General features: G+C 45.2%; 1 protein-coding gene and 1 long non-coding RNA gene across 3 annotated transcripts in view; one reads left to right on the top strand and one right to left on the bottom strand.

The window, feature by feature from the left end:
* The window catches only part of BICDL1 (BICD family like cargo adaptor 1), a 68,822-nt gene that overhangs the window by 45,437 nt on the left and 4,579 nt on the right, over window positions 1-18,806 (top strand). The window contains exons 5-10 of one of the 2 annotated variants that reach the window (XR_014714250.1): window positions 8-187; window positions 946-1,164; window positions 2,625-2,768; window positions 8,060-8,190; window positions 10,620-10,740; window positions 11,863-11,971. Coding sequence is in view for 1 of the 2 variants with exons in the window: in XM_084649147.1 (XP_084505273.1) it covers window positions 8-187; window positions 946-1,164; window positions 2,625-2,768; window positions 8,060-8,190; window positions 10,620-10,740 (795 nt within the window). In the remaining variant the exon portion in view is untranslated. The remainder of the gene's footprint in view (window positions 1-7; window positions 188-945; window positions 1,165-2,624; window positions 2,769-8,059; window positions 8,191-10,619; window positions 10,741-11,862; window positions 11,972-18,806) is intronic. The other variant, XM_084649147.1, reaches the window with a different exon arrangement.
* On the bottom strand, window positions 33-11,855 carry LOC311531619. The gene is made up of 4 exons (XR_014714252.1): window positions 11,532-11,855; window positions 10,788-10,895; window positions 10,360-10,548; window positions 33-166 (listed from the first exon to the last, which is right to left on the bottom strand). It is a non-coding gene; the product is annotated as an uncharacterized lncRNA (long non-coding RNA).

Genomic DNA, 18,806 nt, shown 5'->3' on the forward strand with positions numbered 1-18,806 from the left:
TTGGAAGCTGCATCAAAGTCAGCTGGAGCTCCAGGAGGTGCGACTGTCCTGTCGGCAGCTCCAGGGAAAGGTAGAAGAGCTTAGCGAGGAGAGAAGTCTCCAAAGTTTCAACACAACCAGCACATCCCTGCTATCTGAGATTGAGCAGAGCATGGAGGCAGAAGAGCTGGAACAAGAGAGAGAACAGGTATGATCATCCTTGCACACTGGGGAAGCATATGAACCTTTGTAAATGTGCCCATATGAACACACGTGTAAACATGTTCACGGCTAGTAGCTGGAAAGCATGGCAGACTAGTGCAAACGGCAATCACACACCACATTCCGCAAAGCTGCTATTGATATCAGTTAAGAAACCCACAGTCACAGCCTATTGCAAACCACACTGTAGTCATCCAACACTTTTTTTTGCATCTGATAAAGCAGTGCATTAATACACGTGCATATGCTTCTGTGAACTTACCTAGGGGTACAGAACCACACCAGTTAGGAGAGAGCGAAAGGGCAGCACTATTAACACATATTGTAAAGTACATTTAAAATCCATGTGCGCATGCACACAGATGAAAAGAGCAAGGGCTGCACAAAACCTGGCTGTTCAAGGAGACAATGTGATCCAGTGGACATGGCACTGGGCTGTAAGTCAGGAAATCTGGGTTTTGTCTCAATCTCTTATGCTGACTCACCATGTATCATTAGGCAAACCAAGTAACCTCTCTGTGTCAGTTTCCCTATATATTCAATGCAGGTAATGATACTTCAAGACCTTTAGATGAAAAGCACTAGATAAATACTTGTTGTTTTTCATGAATATTACATCTAGGATAGGGTGCATCGAAGGACTTTTCTAGCTAATGGGGCATCGTCACATTCTGGAGGTCTACAAACAATAGAATCTCATGGGTCTCTAAAGCCATGGACTAATATAATGCTGTCTTGTTCCAGCTGAGACTGCAGCTCTGGGAGGCCTACTGCCAAGTCAGGTATCTCTGCTCTCATCTCAGAGGAAATGACAGCGCAGACTCTGCAGTCTCCACAGACTCCTCCATGGATGAGTCTTCAGAAACCTCATCAGCCAAAGATGTCCCCGCTGGCAGCCTACGTGCCGGTCTCAATGAGCTGAAGAGGCTCATACAAAGTGTTCTGGATGGCACAGACTCCCCGGTAGGTATTTGGACACAGAGAAGGATTTTTGGTGTCAGTGTTGATGCTAGGCAAGGAAGAGTCTGGGTTATTTTAGATCCTTAATTCTGTGGGCTTTCAGAATTCTTTTGTGGCCTTGAAGATGGGACATCAGAGTACACAACCCATTTCCAGCAATCTCACATATCACAAGTAGGCCAGTATTTGTTCATGCCAACCCAAGGGATTTAAGCTTATGACCTCAAAAGGTATCAAGGTTCTGTTCAGATACTCATCCAAATCTTTCTAGTCTAGAAATCATTCTGGAAAACTCATCCAAATCTCTCTAGTCTAGAAATCATTCTGGAAAACTCATGAGATCAGGGTTTCCTGCAAGAGTTCTAGTTAGTGTTAGTTTCAGCCAGCTTGAATATATTGCAAAGTTTCTCATGGTATTTTGGTTCTTTCACCTTCATTTCTGATTAAAGTCTCCCAACCCTGTTTTAAACTGCAATGATATAAAGAGATCAGTGAGTGAAAATCAAGGTAAGAGTTATCATGAGAATTGGGGTCCCTATAGAGTATAGACACAAACACTCCTGTGATAAGCCATCAGAGGTGGCCCCTATGCCTGGAAGAGGGAATGTTCTACAGCAGAATAGCACCTACTGTTTGCCTTGGAGTACTGAGGATGGAAGCAGAACTCAGAAACTTAACGTAATAGGTGATTGAATGGAATCATGCTGGAGGAGATCTGCAGATCCTCTCTTTGGAGGACTGGGACAACCTCCATGACAGAGTAAAATAGTGGGGAAATGTGTAGCCTTTCAGAAAGACTCAAAAATCACATCTTGGCCCTCCATTTGCTTCATCCTCGAGACTTGTGCGTTCCCCACAAGGAAATAGCCAACCTGAAGGCAGCTCCATTCTGGAGTGGAACATCCAGAAATAAGCCAGCAGGCTATGTGTACTTGCAAACCTCAGACATGAATGGGAACCCTGACCCAACCAGTTTCAATGCCTGTAGGAGTTGTGATTGAATCATAAAAGGTTGAGCAAGAATACAAGATTGTATTTGTTCAAGGGAGAATGGAGATAACATATAAAGGCCTAAACATAGAAACCTGGTTAGGAATAAGTGTATGAAGAGGTAAATATCGGAGCTGGGTTGTACTCAGAGATAAGGGCAGAGGATTACAAAGTGGGGAGCATGTCTGTATATCTTTGTGCTAAGGTAAGTCACCTGTGTGTATTCTTTCTGCCCAGGCTTAGGGGCTGTGTGTGTGTTCATCGTAGTTGATGTGTTTGTGACTGCTTGCATTGTGAGCCCTCTGGACACTGTATAAATATATGTGAACATGTACTGTAACATCAGAGCTCTTGCAGAGTGACGTTCCCACTTCCTTTTACTCTCTTAGAGCTGTCTCCAAATCAGTACAAAACTAATGCAAACTGTAACTTATAAATGAAAGCTCAGCAAGATGTTTCTCTCTTTTTGCCAGAGTTCTCGGAGAAGTGATGATGATGCCTTAGAAGAACAGATCAGGCAAACAAGTGAGGACTCAAGAGCCCTGAGGGAGTTAATGGAGGGAGAAAGAGGGAAGCTGAGGCAGAGCCTGGAGGAGCTGCAGAGACTTCACAGCCAGGTAAGCAATCCATGCAGATTCCCTGGACCTTCTAAAATGCATGTTGCTTTGTAAGACAGGATTGTGGCACATTCCCACAGGGCGCTCTGCTTATGTGGAAGAGGTCGTCTAGTCATATCCTGAGAAGACCTGTTGGCAACACCTTTCAGAGCCCTGTATGAGTCAGTCTTTGCTAACCCAATGTTCTTAAAGTATGTCTCAGTGTGGATCCCTCTGTAGGTGTGCACATGCGAGATTGGAACTGGAGTGGCAGGAGCCATGTATGCACCCTGTGCTGCCTCATCCGAGAGCATAAAGGTGGGATGGCTGCAACCCTGTCTTGGTTCCCTCTTACTGGCTGTGGCAGCAAGACAGAACCCGGCAAGTATCCAACCCACTAAGTTGCAGCTCAATCTAAACACTTCTTCAAAGCCTTCCCAAACTGAGGAAAAGGAAGAGATCTCTCTTCCCAGCAGCATCCCCAGCCAGACCACTGATGCCTGAATACTGGGAAGGGCTAGATCCAGGGCTGAGCCATGTCCGTGCCTCATCTCACCACTAAATGGTCTCCACCCTTCGCTGCTAGATGCAGTGGTATCCAACGGCAATGGCATCAGCAAAGACTGACTTTAAAACATTCCAGAAGTTCCTTGTGAGGCCTGCCGAGACTTTGGAGATCAAGACACTTGTCCCATAGTCACCCCATTGAGTTCCACTCTTTGCCCTCTGCCGCGCTCTTCAGGGATCCTTCTCATGAGAGCCAGCTACTAACAGAAGTGGCCTCTTTCCTTTGTGGCTCCGAGACGAAGCAGGATCTCAAGGCAAGGGGCTTCTACTCCCAGTATTTCCTCATTCTGAAAAAGAAAGGGGGTCTTGGTCTATCCTAGATCTGAGGAAACTGAACAAATACATATGTTGTCTTTGGTTCAGCATACTTCCATCATTCTGTCATTCTGTGCTTAAGACCGGTTCATGGCTCTCAACTTGTAGGATGCGTACTTCTTGTGGGTCAGATGTATGGCTTTGTGGAAGTACCTAAGATTCACAGTGGGGCCCAACCATTACAAATGCAAGGTTCTGCCCTTTGGACTCTCCACAACACCAGGAATATTAGCCAAATGCCTAGCAGTGGTGGAAGAGCATTTAAGGAGGTAGGGAATCCATGTCCACCCGTACCTGGACGACTGGCTGAAGCACGTTCCAACATGAGATTTCTAAGTCTTGGAATACCTCCTTTCCCTATTCTCTTAAATGGGGCTCCTTGTGAACTATGAGACATTGTTTCTCATGCCACTGCAGATGAGTTCAGAGGAGCTTTAATTGACTCCAGGTTGGCAAGAGCCTACCTCAGACAGTGCATACATGTCTGAGACTTTTAGATTACATGTCAGTGTCCATGTACGTGCCACTTGCCAGACTTCACCTATGGCCCTTACAGTTGTGGCTGACATCTGTATACTTCCTGTCCAGACATCACAGGAAGCTGTTCAGTGCCTTGGGTCATGCAAGAGTTCTATTGGTGGCTAGACTTAGTGAACATAAGAAAAGGAGTGCTGTTTTCTGTCCTTTCCCTCATGATAATGCTTATCACGGACGCATTAAGGACAGGCTGGGGCACCTACCTGAACCACTGGCAGATGCAAGGCACGTGGTCTCGGCATGACTTGATCACCTGAATAATATCCAAGATCATGCAGGGTTAGGATTCAACTCTCATTTTGCTGCAATATCTGCTTGTCGCACTCCAGTACACTCATAGCTGGTCTTCGCATGCCCTACAGTATCAAAATTCCTCAAAGGCCTCCCTTGCAGGGCTTGCCTTCCAGTCAAAGACCCAACTCCCATCTGGGACCTCCATGCCATCCTTCTAAAGCTTGTGGATACCCCCTTTGAATCACTATCAGAATGCTCTGTACACCACCTTAACATCAAGCCTGTCTTCTCTCTTGTGGCCATTTTCTCACCACAGAGAGTTAATGAACTCCGAGCCCTTATGGCCAGACTGCCTTACACACCCTTCCATAGGGACACGGTGGTACTGATACTATATCCCAAGTTCATCCCTACAGTGGTCTCAGAATTCCACCTAAACCAATGGATTGCTTGACTAGCCTTCTTCCCAAAGCCCCCTTCAGCGCCAGGAGAAAGGAAGCGCCTACTTAGACCTCTCTAGTGCTTTGTTCTATTACCTCATCAGAAGCAAGGCTTTCAGGCCATATCCAGCACATCAAAAGACTAAGCTATCTCATCACACAGGATCCACCTGCTAGCAAATGGCTGGCAAGCATCTCCCTCCAGACATCAAAGCACACTTCTGCAGAGTACAGCCGGCATCTTCCACCTGCATCAGGAACATGGTGATCTCCAAAATCTATAAGGCTACACAGAGCAACCCACAGACTTCATGCACTTGATAAGGCTGCCTAATGCCAAATTAGGATGCCAAATTTAGGGAGTGGTACTTCAATCACTGTTTGACCGATACAGCTGAGACCCCTCACTCCCACCATTCAGGGAAGGTACTAGTGGCCAGTCACCTACAGTGGGATCCACGCTGACAACCTTGAAGAAGAAAGACTCACCATTCCCTAGTAACTGTGGTTCTTCAGGATGCTGTTGTTGTCAGTGTAAGTCCCGCAACCCATCCTCTGTTACCACTTTTCAGATTCCTCAGCAACACAGGAACTGAGTGGGGTCACAGCCACCCCACTCTTTACGCCCCGATATGGGAGCATGAGGCAGCACAGAGTGAATATGCTGCCCAGTGAACACTGCTATTCCAAAATAAACCCACTCTCTCACTGATCAGGCCCATGCACATCTACAGTGGGTCTGCGCTGACTGCTCAAAGTACCACAGTTTCCATAGGGTAAGTAACCACGTGGGAGAAACAATCAGAAAATCTTTGTTTAATGCTAAAGAAAATTGCTGAGCAGGTGAATGACTTCTCCATTCTACTCCCACCAAGTGGTGTGTTTTCTCCTGTACACCCCTCTGTACATCCACAGCTACCGATATCATTACAGGGACAGTGCCTTCTAACACACCTCTGGATATGTATAACAGGCATATTTACAGGGCTTGCCATGCAGTGCAATCTGTGAACAAAGGAACCGGTCAATTCTTATAGACTGTCCCATGCTGAAAGTCTGTTCCAACCTCTGCTTGGAAGCTCATCTGCTTTAGATGGATGAAATAGTGTGGGCTCCCCAGCCACCTGCTCTGAACTGTGTTCCTCTCCTAGGGGGGAAAAAACACTAATGCAATGTTTACAGCTCATTTAGAACCTCTGACCACTGCCACTTGGAGGAAGGTACTGTATTGGGACTGTATAGCCCTCCCCTTCCTGGGAATAAGCATGGTGGCTTTCCCAATCAGGGCCAGTTGAACAAACACAAATGAGGAGCTTTCCCACTGTATGAATGGTTAATACACAGACATATCTTTGAAGGGTTCCCTAGTGCTTGTGTGGCAATCTCACAGGGAACAGCTCTTTCGTTCTTAGGAATATGCTAACACGGAGAAGATTCAAGTTAAAGCCAGAGCCTTTCCTAGGGATGAAAGAGGTGCTCCCAGCAATACTTCAGACAAAGTATTGGGTAGCTTCTCACAGTTAATTCCATTACAACCCACTACCTCATCTGTCAAAGCTGGGAGGTAATTGTCACATTCTGCTCAGCATTGGTGAGGCCTCAGCTGGAGTACTGTGTCCAGTTCTGAGTGCCACACTTTAAGACAGATGTGGATAAAATGGAGGAGAGTCCACAGGATAGCAACAAAAATGATACGTAGGACAAGAAGTAATCAGCTTAATCTGCAGCCAGGGAGATTTAGGTTAGATATTAGGAAAAAAATCTAACTATAAGGGTAGTTAAGCTCAGGAATAGTCTTCCATGGGAGGTTGTGAAATCCCCCACCACTGGAAATTTTTAAGAACAGGTCAAACAACTGTCAGGGATGTTTACTTGGTTCTGCCTCAGCACACGGGGTGGACTAGATGACCCCTTGAGATCCCTTCCAGCCCTGTGGTTCTGTATTCTTTACTGGGACATGGAGAGTCCAACACTGTGTAGTACTTCAGCCTAGTGAACATATCTCACCCCCTCCTTCAGCCTCCCAGAAAGACTTGCCAGCCAGTACTGTATTTTCACCTGTCATCACAACTCCATCTTCAAAAGCAGTTTCTCTGTGTACATTCATCTCCCACAATCTGTCCATACCCAGAAGCAGATCCATGGCAGATCCAGTGACAGTGGAAAAGTAAGTATCGATGTGGTGGATAACTTCTTAGCTGTCTTCCCACCACCAGTGAGGTTTAGAGAAGGGTAGTTTGTTGCATCTCAGGAAGATTTCCAAGGAGTTAGTGCAGTACGTTGGTAATGGAACTCCTGCATACAGCAGACCAAGAAACTAAATGCCTATGGAAGATTGCAGAGCTGCGATAGAGCGAGTCCCTCGTGATTTCATACGCTATTAATTCACTTTGGACTGGACTAAAGGGTAAATAGATTCTCAGATTATTAAATATTTTACATGTATTTTAAAGTCTAATTAAAATTCTGATGAGTGCCAGTAACTCCTTCCTTAGAGCTGAGTGGCCTTTTTCGCATCATCACTCTTGTATAGGTTTGTTTTTAACTGCTCACTGCTTCTAAAGAAAAGACAGTCAGGAAAAAAAAATTATTATTTTTTTAATCTTATTGCGGAGGGGCGGGGGACACTTGAAAATATATGAACCCAAGTGATGTCAAGGAAAGGTCAGAGACTAGAGTGCAAGCTGAAAGGATGTTGGATCAATAGAGGAGTCCCTTGGTGAGGAAGTAACATTTCGACAGTGAACCTTCAGTGGCTGCAATGCAGCTGAGATAGCGGGATCACAACCCATCTTCTTTATGGTGGATCATAGGGGCTGCAGTGGAGCAATGGCCTCTAACATTATCCATGGTGACCATTAAATGTAATGGGGTGGAGTCATTGCCATCTGATGGTGTTTGGTGGCCCATGTCAAGTGAGTTGGCAACGCATAGGCCTTTCAGGTAGGAGCCACCACTTCAGTTATGACCATTGTTGGCAGCCTCTGTAAAGGCAAAGGTTTGATGGGCCCGGAGACTGGAAACTCTCACCCTTACAAAGTGGTTCATTCAGATCAGAGCTGAGGCACATGTCTAGTAGAGGCCAGTTACTGCTCATGCTAACTGCTGTGTGATGAGAGGACTTCTCTCTTCAAGGATGCCAGTTGGGCACCTTCCACCCATACTAATTATTACCCTGAGAGGAGAAATGTTTGACAGTGCTCTTCCTGTTCCTGACAGGTGACGCTGCTGAGTGTGGAGATGACTGCGCTGAAAGAGGAAAGGGACAGGCTCCGAGGGTCAGCTGAAGATAAGGAGACAAACGAACGGCTTCTGAAGGCCATCAGGGATCGAGATGAAGCCATTGCCAAGTAACTAGAATTCTATCGAAGAACAGAGAAGAGTTTGGGTTGTGGTCTCAGAATTTACCCACCAGTTTGTTCAAAGGAGACACTTTGGGGGCAGCTTTGTTGCCAGGCTGCTGCCAGTAAAGTGGTAGATCTTCCCACTTCTGAGTGCTGAGGAGTCCTGCTAAGTGCCTGTGACCAGGGTTCTGATCCCGGGAAGTTCCTGGAACCAGCAGTTCTGCTCTCATTTAAAAGAAACTCCATAAATTCTATTTTCATCAAGTTTGGGGGACAGATCTTTTCATCAAGCCAAGAGATGGCTATTGCCCCATTTGGGAAGGGAATACAAATATTGGAACTGGTCCCTTCCTCCTCCTCCTCCTCCTCCTATTCTCTTTTGCTCTTCCAGCCTCCCTTCCAATTCCTCTGTGTAACTCTGCTACTGCACCTTCTCTAACCTGTTCCATAGCTCTTCCAGCCCCCCTCTTCCATTTTGCTCTGGTGCCTCTGTGAATCTCTGTTACTGCAATCCTCTGGTCCTTTAATTATGCTTCTCCTCTATCCTGTTCCTCTGCCCTTAGCCTCTGTGCTCCACCTCCTCTCTGCTCTCCCTTTCTCCTGCTTTACTTTCTCTGTGCAACCCTGTTAGTGCATCCTGCTGTCCTTCCCCTCCCATGACTTCGATCCTGTCTTTTATGCCACGTTTTTTCATTTTTTTACCTCCCCAGTCTGCCCCTTCCCTCCCCATCTTTGCTGGCTCAGTTTTAGGCAGCCTGAGGGAGGAACATGAAGTTCAGAACACCAGGCTCTGGAGGAAGGGAAAGAAGGGCAAAAGCACTTGTATTCTGCTTATTCTAGATTAGAGGAGACTCTCTAACCTCCGGTGAAATGAGACAAGACGGAACACAATGCAGCCCACTTCCTTACAGCAATGCCTAATCCTTGCTGGGTTGGCAAGAGGAGAAAAGCACACAAAAACATGCGTGTATATGAGGAGGGAGGGGAGATAAGCAAGCATACAGAATGGCTCATTTTGTTTTTTAAATTATACGATCTGTCAAGTGTTTTTTACAGTGTCCCAAAGGATACCAAATCCCTTCAGAATGCCATTGTAACAGCTCCATCTGTTGGCAGAAGTAGGGAATATCCCTGCTGCTGATTGGTGCAAAAGGCTTGCTTTGACATTTAATAGCAGTATGGGTTGCCAGTTCTGCTGTCTCTATGGCAACTATGCCACTTGGGGGGTGCATAAATTCTACTGTTAATATCTAGCAGTGATGGGCTGTTTTACAATAGAAGCATATTTTTCTGAAACACTCAGACCTGGGGCCTTTCACTGGAGGTCTGCAGATTTTTTGCTGTTCAGGTGACCCTAGTAGTTCACGTGGGACAAGCCATTAATATTTATGGTGTGTGGAACTGGGTGTGAGAGATATTACTGGAGAGAGGGTGTACAGTGACTGTGGCTGATTGATTGCAGACAAGGGAAGGGTGGGATGGTGCTTTAGGTGAGAGTGTTTGTGCTTGCACATACAGATATAAAAAACAGCAAAAGGCACATCCCAAGCACCAGGGTAACATCCCCTGCCAAACTTCAAAACCCTGCTCCAAAGGCTGGAGGTATTGGACCATCTCAGTGGAGCAGTTGGAAGATTATTATTAACATGGACAAAGTGTATTTCCCTCTTATCTCAGGCCATTTTTGCTGAAACTTTCTAAAACAATTCAGCCTCAGGCAGACACCCAGCATGGAAAATTTCAGACTGAACAGTTAATTTGGCAAAGTTATAAGCAACTGAGAACCGTGTTTTAATGGGAGGTGTTGAGCGTCGTTAAGTATAGGTGGTGCTACCAACTCTGCCTATAACATAAAAACTAATTCCCAGACCACTCTTCTGCAGAAAAGCAGGGGAAAGTTGTTATTCCAGGGTAGCGGATGAATCAGATGTGGTTGATACAAATATCAGAACAAACTTGCATCTAAAATTAGCAGCCAGGATATTCCCTACCAGTTTATATTGTTTCTTGGGCATATGAGGCACAGGAAATGGTTGAATAAAGACTTACAAGTATAAACTGTTTGGGCCAGGGTCTTAACACTGGACGCCTACACAACAATTTATCAGAGTATGTCCCACTTTCCATTCCCCCTCTACAGAGAAGTATTCTCCATATGATAAGGGCTCTGCTCACCTGGTGGCTTACTGAACTGGTCCCTTCTACAGGATCCATCTCCTTTTCATTGTCCCAGTAGAAGCTGGAGCTAGTCACCCACTGAATATTCAGAGTCCTTTGGCAGATCTGATGCCAGGTTCCATATCCTGATTTTGTTGAATGTACTGAATGGAAATCAGTGAAAACTGGTGAGGTGGTTCTGAAGACCTGCAGGAATTGATTTAGATAAAATTGAATTGTGCTCTGAGATTGTCCATGTCTCTCTTTTTTTCCCCCAGGAAGAATGCAGTGGAAATGGAACTAGCCAAGTGCAAGATCGACATGATGTCTCTGAACAGTCAGCTGCTGGATGCTATTCAACAGAAACTGAACCTCTCGCAGCAGCTTGAGGCATGGCAGGTAGGTGATGCCCAACATCAGTACAAAGCATTGGTGGAAGCACTTACAGATCATTGGCTCAAGGTGAGGGGGTATACTGGTTGACGAAGTGAAAGTTCCACAGGCTGACTCATTCTTGTCTGTAAGCTCATGTCACACTTAAAGCTGGAATATATCTGGAATACAAAAGTTGTTGTTTCTCAAGTAATAAAACACTAATGTGAAGGGCACAAGTCCCTGAGAGCCCCAGGGTTAAAGCAGGGGAGTGATCTCTGGACTTGGACCCTTGCAGACAGTGGCTGTTACAGTATACTATAAAGAAACAACTATTTAATATGGGGATAGAACAACTAAAGGAACCAAATCTAATTTCACAGCTGCCCATAACCCTGGTGACAGGTACACCTCTTTTTCAAAACTCAGTCCTCCTTTCTAACAGCTGTGACCTGGCTCGGCCTCTGGGATGTGGATATGGAAAAGTTTTGCTGTACAGGGACAAAGGTTCCTTACTCTAGATTTCCTATGTCCATAGGTCAGAGACATTGACCATCTCAGATCAGATTACTATCTGAACAACATGCTGACTGAAGACACTCACGTGTAGCAGGACTAAATCTTCTAAAAACTTCAGTCAGTCTTCTGTGCCTCCTTTTCAGATAGGGAACAGAGGCAAGGAAGCCATTACTGATCATTTGGGGTCTACCATTTCAGGACACAGATGTGTGTAAATGCTTTCTTTTCCATCAGAAAATCTAGCTAGATGGAAAGGTGAAAGCTCAGTCCCACTCCAAATTATAGGTAAAATGGCTAACCTGGGTTCTTCCAGTTTGGGAGCCACTAGTACCAAAGTCACACAAAGCCAGAGATCGCTTGAGAGAAATAAGAGACAGTAGTTATTAATTTGGACAAATAATATGGAGGGAGGGATGTGTGAAAAAAGATACAAACAAATGGAAGGAGAGACAAGGACCAAGGCAGAGAGACAGAGATTGCTCAATCCCTGATTTGTTATAGCTTGTTACAGAATGTGTAAAATGATGACTGCACTGACTATCCAACCTGACCAGTAGAAACCTCTCCCATGCAACCTTTCTCCTATTGTAACTCCATTGTGTTTTCGTTTCTCTTTTTTCTCCTGCTTAGTTTGCTTCCTCAGGGCTTTTTACTATCTGGCTCCTTTGGTTTCTGATCTAGTGGCCTTTCTCAGTTCCCGTACCAACAGCTTTAGTCGTACACCCCTCCTGCCTTTGAGGTGAGCTCCCACGCTCCATCCCACCCACCTCATTCACTCTCCCATCACATCCAAGTCCAGTGTTGTTTCATTCTCTGCTGTGAGGAAAGTGTGCTTCACAGACTACACTAGCCTCTGTTCCATTCACTACTTTCATTACACGTGGCATCCTCCATGATCATTTCCACACAGTGAAAGGTGCCCATTGGAATTCACTGTCTGTCTCCTATAGCTGTTTCCTTTTAACACCTGTTTTCCTCTCCAAAGCTAGGGTATGAATCTGTATCCACGGAAGCTAGTGGCAGGTTTCAGAGTAGCAGCCGTGTTCGTCTGTATCCACAAAAAGAAAAGGAGGACTTGTGGCACCTTAGAGACTAACAAATTTCTTTGAGCATCAGCTTTCATGCATCCGATAAAGTGAGCTGTAGCTCACAAAAGCTGATGCTCAAATAAATTTGTTAGTCTCTAAGGTGCCACAAGTCCTCCTTTTCTTTTTGAAGCTAGTGGGAGTCTTGTCATTGGCTTGAACAGGTCTATAAGGGTAAAATTCTACCATCACTTACACCTGCACAACTCACTGACTTAAGTGAGGTTGCACAGGTAAACTGATGGCAAATGTCTCTTGGCATGTGCACAAATCTTATTAAACAGGTGAGATGAGCTGTTCCTTTCTGAGGAATGAATGGAAAGGTCAGGTCTATTTTAGGGAAGCTAATAGAGTCTGTCTGGGAAATAGTATTTTCTGAAGAGTATGTTGTCATTTGTGTCCAATCCGGAAGTCCTTCTCCTTTGAAACCTTCACTGGGTTTGATGTGTGTTGGGACAACTGGCTGTGAACAAGAAAACATAACAGGTAATTACTATTTTAAATCATCAGAATTATTATAGCTCCTGGTGTAATTCCATTGACTTCAGGAGTTACATCAGGCATGAATTTGGCCTATAAAATGGAGTTAATTTTGTTGAATAATAATGAACGAGAACAAACAGCCTTTGAAAAGTTTTGTATAACCAAAACATTGCGTCATGGTAAGGGTTTTAAAGTTAAAGCAAAACCTTTTTACATCGTAGGGCCAGCTTTGCTCTCAGTTATGCCAGAGTAAACCCAGAACTGGTCCACAGAGACTCACAGTAGTGTAACTGAGCACAATTTGGCCCTTTAGCATGTAAAACCTTTTGCCAAGAAAAGCCATTTCAGGCACTGCGCTCTCTCTCTTCAGATCAGAACGTAGAAACTAGCTTTCCATGCCACGACAACACTCACACATCTGACACTGAAGCAGTCATTTGGGAAGCCAATCCAATGTTAGTGACAGCTGGGCAAGGACTCAAACTTTAAAACCATAACATTGCCCACTCAGGCTAAGTCTACACTACAAAGCTTATGCTGGCATAGCAATGTCGACATAGCCCCTTAGTGTAGACACAACCTACGCCAACAGGCGTTTTTCTGCCAGTGTAAGAACATTCTCTCTCCAAACAACATTACGTGTGCTCACAGAAGTACTCTTCGGTTGGCATAGCTGTGGCTACACTGGGAGTTTAGTCCGCATTCATGCCCCTGACCGACACAGCTCTGCCAATGTAAGTTTTAAGTGTAGATCAAGCCTGAGAATGAGGGAAACTGCTTTTCTCTCCCTCTAGGCTGAGAGCACACATCACACTCATCCAATTGCATGCACAAAATTTAGAAGATACATTAAAAAAAAATCCTATTCCATGGATGTTAACAGGGAATCGCCTTGATGGGATGACACAGTAGCTAACTTACCTCCGTTTTTAGTAGTGGAGGATGCTGGATTGGTAGCTCTTGCAACTGAAACCTTCTGGCTATTCACAGAACAGGTTTGGATAGAGCAAACTCCAGGACGTTGCCCGGCCAGTGCACCCCAGTCCTGCCCTGGAGGGATCCTCTCTAGAGTTGAAGGGAGTTCAGTCTCCATGATCCATTCAGTCCTTGTCATCTCTAAAATGGCCAAGGTGATGGTTGGTTTAGAGCTGGAGTATCTACCCAGTAAGGCCTGGACTGAGACTTATTTTACACAGACCACCAAACGGGCTCTAGATGATAACAGCTACTGACCTGGGAGACAAAAAATCACTGCTTTTCACCGAGAACTGAGAAACCCCCTAGGTACAGACCCAAACTCACAAAGACTAAGGGCTTGTCTACCCTGGCACTTTACAGCGCTGCACATTTCTCACTCTGGGGTGTGAAAAAACACCCCCCTGCGCGCAGCAAGTTTCCGCATTGTAAAGCGCCAGGGTGCCCCAGCGCTGGGAGCTACGTCCCTCGTGGAGGCGGTTTTTTTCTAGCACTGGGAGAGCTCTCCCCCAGCGCTGGGCTGTGACTACACAGCCACGTTAAAGCTGAAGACATGCCCTATGTCAAGTGAACTTGAACTCCCCACACTAGTCGATAGAAGTCTTTCAAAAGCTACGTGGAAAAACTGGACTATTCAAGGTGTCCCTGCCTCTGGTAAGGACCATGAGCCCATTCTCCCTTTGTGCAGTCATTTAAATTTGTGCAAAGTGAGTATTAAGTTCCACCCCCCATTGTGAGTGGCGATTTCTGATTGGGTAGTGTTTTGTACCCAGTCTGCATGCATGTGACTACAAAAGGTGGAAGGCAGTAGGATTCGGGCCTGGTATGCCCATACTAGACATTCTTGCTGCTAATAGCTAAAAATGCATTCAGTGTCATTCACCTGCCTAGAAGAGTAATTGAAATAAAAATTGGGGTTGTTTTTTTTAATTTGTAGTCCTATCTTTTGACTGATGACAGTACAACAGATCCCAAAGGCTGCAGATAAGGCTATATGGACATCCCTCGTTACTCCTGGAACTTGGACTCTTAGTTACCACGTGTAGTGCTTTGCTAAATTGTAGTTTTATAAACAGGCGTTTGCTGTTTTATATTTCATAGCATATAATGTCAAACAGCAGAAATATAGTGGGACCAATCCTGCTCCCATTGACTTTAGTGGGAGCAGAATGTGGCCCACTACAGAAGATTAGATCAGAAATGGAACTCCACATGTAAAAAATATATATATTACTATATTGCAGTAAGTTTTTGCCAAGCCTCCTGATTTACTGAACCAGAAAAGAAGATTAGAGGTAGATTTTTTTTAAAAAAAGAGTCATTCATGTCTGATAACCATCTAATATAAATGAAGTTTAAGTATTTTGGGGGTGGTGTTGGATTTTTTTCCCAAGACCCCAAGTATTTTTAGAAAATTAAATTAACGCTCCCACTACTCTAGCTGTGTTTAATTCATAATTGTATCTTTTTGCTGGTGAGGTGTCCAAAGTACTATAGTTTTGCTCTCTTAGTCTCTATTTTAACCAACGGCCCTTGACAAAAATAGCCATGTATCGTAGCTTCCTAGAGCTGGGGAGAGCTTATTTACAGTATGTACATTTATACAGATACATGCATTCAACCAAGATAAACCATTCTCATCTCAGCTTGGGTGTGGAAACAGCAGATCTTAGTAGAATTAAACATTCCAGTTGGTCTTTTATTCATACATTGCTGCACAGGAGAACCCAGGATCTGCCACTGAACACATATCATGGGAAAGTATCAGACTGGTGAGACTAAGTGCCATTTCTTACACTATGGGTCACTAGAAATTTTCACTGAATTTGACCTGTGCCTACCATTATCTGAATAAGGAGCAGCAGTGGTGCCCCCAAAAGCAAACGGGGAAAAATTTAGATGCTGAAAGGAGCTTTTGTGTTGCTTATTCAAATAGAGATGCAACAGCTTCCCTTTAACTTTCACTATTAAATAAGACATGCCTGGCTGTTGGAAACCTGCATGAAACCCCAGTAGAGTGGGAGAAGCCCACAACACCTGAGCTGAAAGAAACCTGGGGCCTGATTCTCTGGTGCCTTCCATGATGTGAAGTCTTTTACTCCCTTGCAAGCTGGCTCTGAAATGTTACCACTGGCAGGAGGGAGAGCAGAATTCTGCTATAGTAGCATGTTACAGCCACTTTGCGCAGGTGTAAGTGACTCCACCAGGTGAAGGGCAGCAATGAATCAGCCTCTTGAGCTCTAAGACAACCAAATGCAGCTGTCCAACAATGCTGAGGTGAACAACTGTCATGACTGCATTAGGCCAACGCCATTAATGATGTGTATATGAGAGCTAGTCAATGGAATAGCTTGTTTGGATAATAGCGTGTCTAACTAGGTTTGATGGTTAGCGTTGATAAAGGCTTGTGCTTTCCCTAAGGCTTGTCTCTAGCAGTGGGATGATATTGTCCTGGCGCAGTGTTCTAGTCCGTAGACATCCGCCCAAAACCATACGTGTTCTTTGTAACAATGTACTCTAAAAATGGAGGCTCCACCTCAGCTAATCAGAATACACAAGCACTGTCAAATTATCCCTTTATACTTTGGTTTACTGAATGAAACTGATACATCACTGCTCCCTCCACCCAGTTTCTCCTCTCCACTCCATCCCTGTGTATCCCTTGCTGCAAACTACTAGGAGCCACAGCTTGCTGAGGTCTAATGCCAGCTCAGACATGGCCTCTCGGTGTGAGCCAGGGCAAGTCACTGAACTTCTGACCTCTGACCTACCTCTTGTTGTCTAGTCAGCTCCCTCAAGATGTAATGTCTCCTGGGACAGGCTTTTAAAGGGCTCTCTATCCAGCCTCCCTATTTTTATCCTTTGCTCTGCATTATATATAATGGTCTGCCACAGTTAAATGAGGAGACAGAGCTGCCAGTGAGATGGCTAAGTGCCTTCCTCATCTGCATGGGGGAAGATGCCCTTTGAAATGCTGGGTGTATAAGCCCAAAGGATGTTAAGCTGCTGGAGTGAATAATGAAGTTCAGCTTGACCCCTTCCCCCTTCACTTTCTTCCATCACTGCCCCCTTTTTTCCAGCCCTGATTTAAAAAACTATGAACTCTTCCGTCTGTCCTTGCTTCAGGCCCCCTAACGGCCCTGTCCCTCTTCCTGCTACTTCCAGCTCACTGCATCTGCTTCCTAAGGAGCTCAGATAACAGGGCTGGGCTTTGGGCAAGTACATCACAAGGGATGTCAGTCCATCCACCTCCAGATATCGGGTGACTAGGCCACAAGGGGCAATTCTCCCCCTTCTCCCACACACCAAGATCAAGCATTACTGATGACCAGGTGTGGTGTTTTATGTGCTTGTTGGAAGTTGACCATCTGCCTCTAAACCATCAGAAACGTAGGGCAGAGGCAACCTAGTGGACAAACTGGAACTGCTTGTGTTCCAGTACGACAATGCTAGGTTAATTTATATTTCTAAAACGGGCCTGAAAACAGAGTTAGGAAGGGGTGGAGAGGGAAATATTTTGGGGTCAGAACGAATCTAAAATGCACATTGCTATATTACGTGTACTAGAATAGTTAGAAAGGCAGGTATTTTCCCTCCTGAAAACAAGCTAATCTCTTCAGGATAAATTATTCAATTTCCCCACTCCTGGTGACTAACCAGATCACCTTGTAAAGTGAGACATCACTTCCTATTACCCTGTAAATAATGGGCTTAATTTAAGACACTGTAAAAGTGAACGGTGCCATAAGTGTCTGCAGGCTGTTTACATGATTCCCAGGAGCCCAGTGCCTTCACTGCATCACTGACGGTGTTCCACATCTCTGGAGCCCTGAACATACCAAATCAGAGCTGGCATTTGAGCTGTGATGGTGGGTGATGGAGCATGTGCCATCTGTGTCCTCTGGCATTTGATGGTCGTCCATAGCAACCAAGCTCCAGTAGAGTGTTATGCTGCATAGAATGTGTGTGGGTTGGAAATTGCCATCTTCTGGACTCACGCAACCCTGAGTCTGATTAGTGCCGAATCTTTGTTCAACTATGTAGCCATCTGGCTAGAAAGTCATTCTGCATAATCAGACCCCACCACTCAGGGGGTTTCATCTAAACAGTAGGTTTTGACAGCCGTGAGGAGTTCATCAGCCACCGCAGCCAGGTGGCTATTTCCTCATTCCGGGATTAGCCCAGCAGAGCCTGAATTCAGGTGTTGCAAAAATAGGACTTTTAGCGTGAGGGTGCCTAATGGTGCCGGCTGGAGTGAGAGAGCAGCTATCAGAACGCAGAGGCCTCGTTCAGAAGACAGATGTGAAAGCTCAACCCTGACTGTCCTGGCTTTTCAGAATGTCATTCCCATGAGTGATGGGTAGCTGTTAGTCTGTTCTAAATTCAAAACAAAACACAAACAAATACCTTCTGCAGGATGTGGGGCTGAGTCAGCTGAGGTGCAGTAGGAGACAGGTACGAACAGAATACTTGCTCTGAGAATGGCAGATTACATCACCACTCAGACTCCATTTCCCCATCCGTGAACTGGGAATTCTGACTGTACCTGCTTCCAGCGAGGTGTCTGTGTGAGGAACTGGTGTTTGCACAACTCTTTGAACATCGGAAGTGCTGTGTATTTGTATTGCTGTGTTTAACTAGTCAGAGCCTCAAGTTCTATTGACCCCCATGGACACTGCAAGGGTGAGCAACCTCCTTGAGAGGCAAGGAGCCTCGTCATTTGGGCTGATTTGACATACTTGAAATTTCACACAAGATGGTAATTCTGATCCTGTTTTCTTGCGAAACATGTACAAGATGGTCTCCTGCTTGCATACGACATTAGGGCCAAATGGAGCAGAACTGGGTTTGGGGTTATTAAACTTCGATTTCCCTGTTGTCAAGTCATGTCTTGCTGGATGATGTTAGAGTTGGCTGTTGACTAGAATCCTTTTGCAAATGGCAATCCTGTTGATTACAACGCTGTGAAAGTTACTTAGGGGAAGGAAGGTTTCTTATACTTTAAAAGTGTTGGATGATCCAGTGGCGAAT

The sequence above is a fragment of the Lepidochelys olivacea genome (assembly GCF_965140295.1).
Source record: "Lepidochelys olivacea isolate rLepOli2 genome assembly, chromosome: 15".
NCBI classification, from domain to species: domain Eukaryota; kingdom Metazoa; phylum Chordata; order Testudines; family Cheloniidae; genus Lepidochelys; species Lepidochelys olivacea.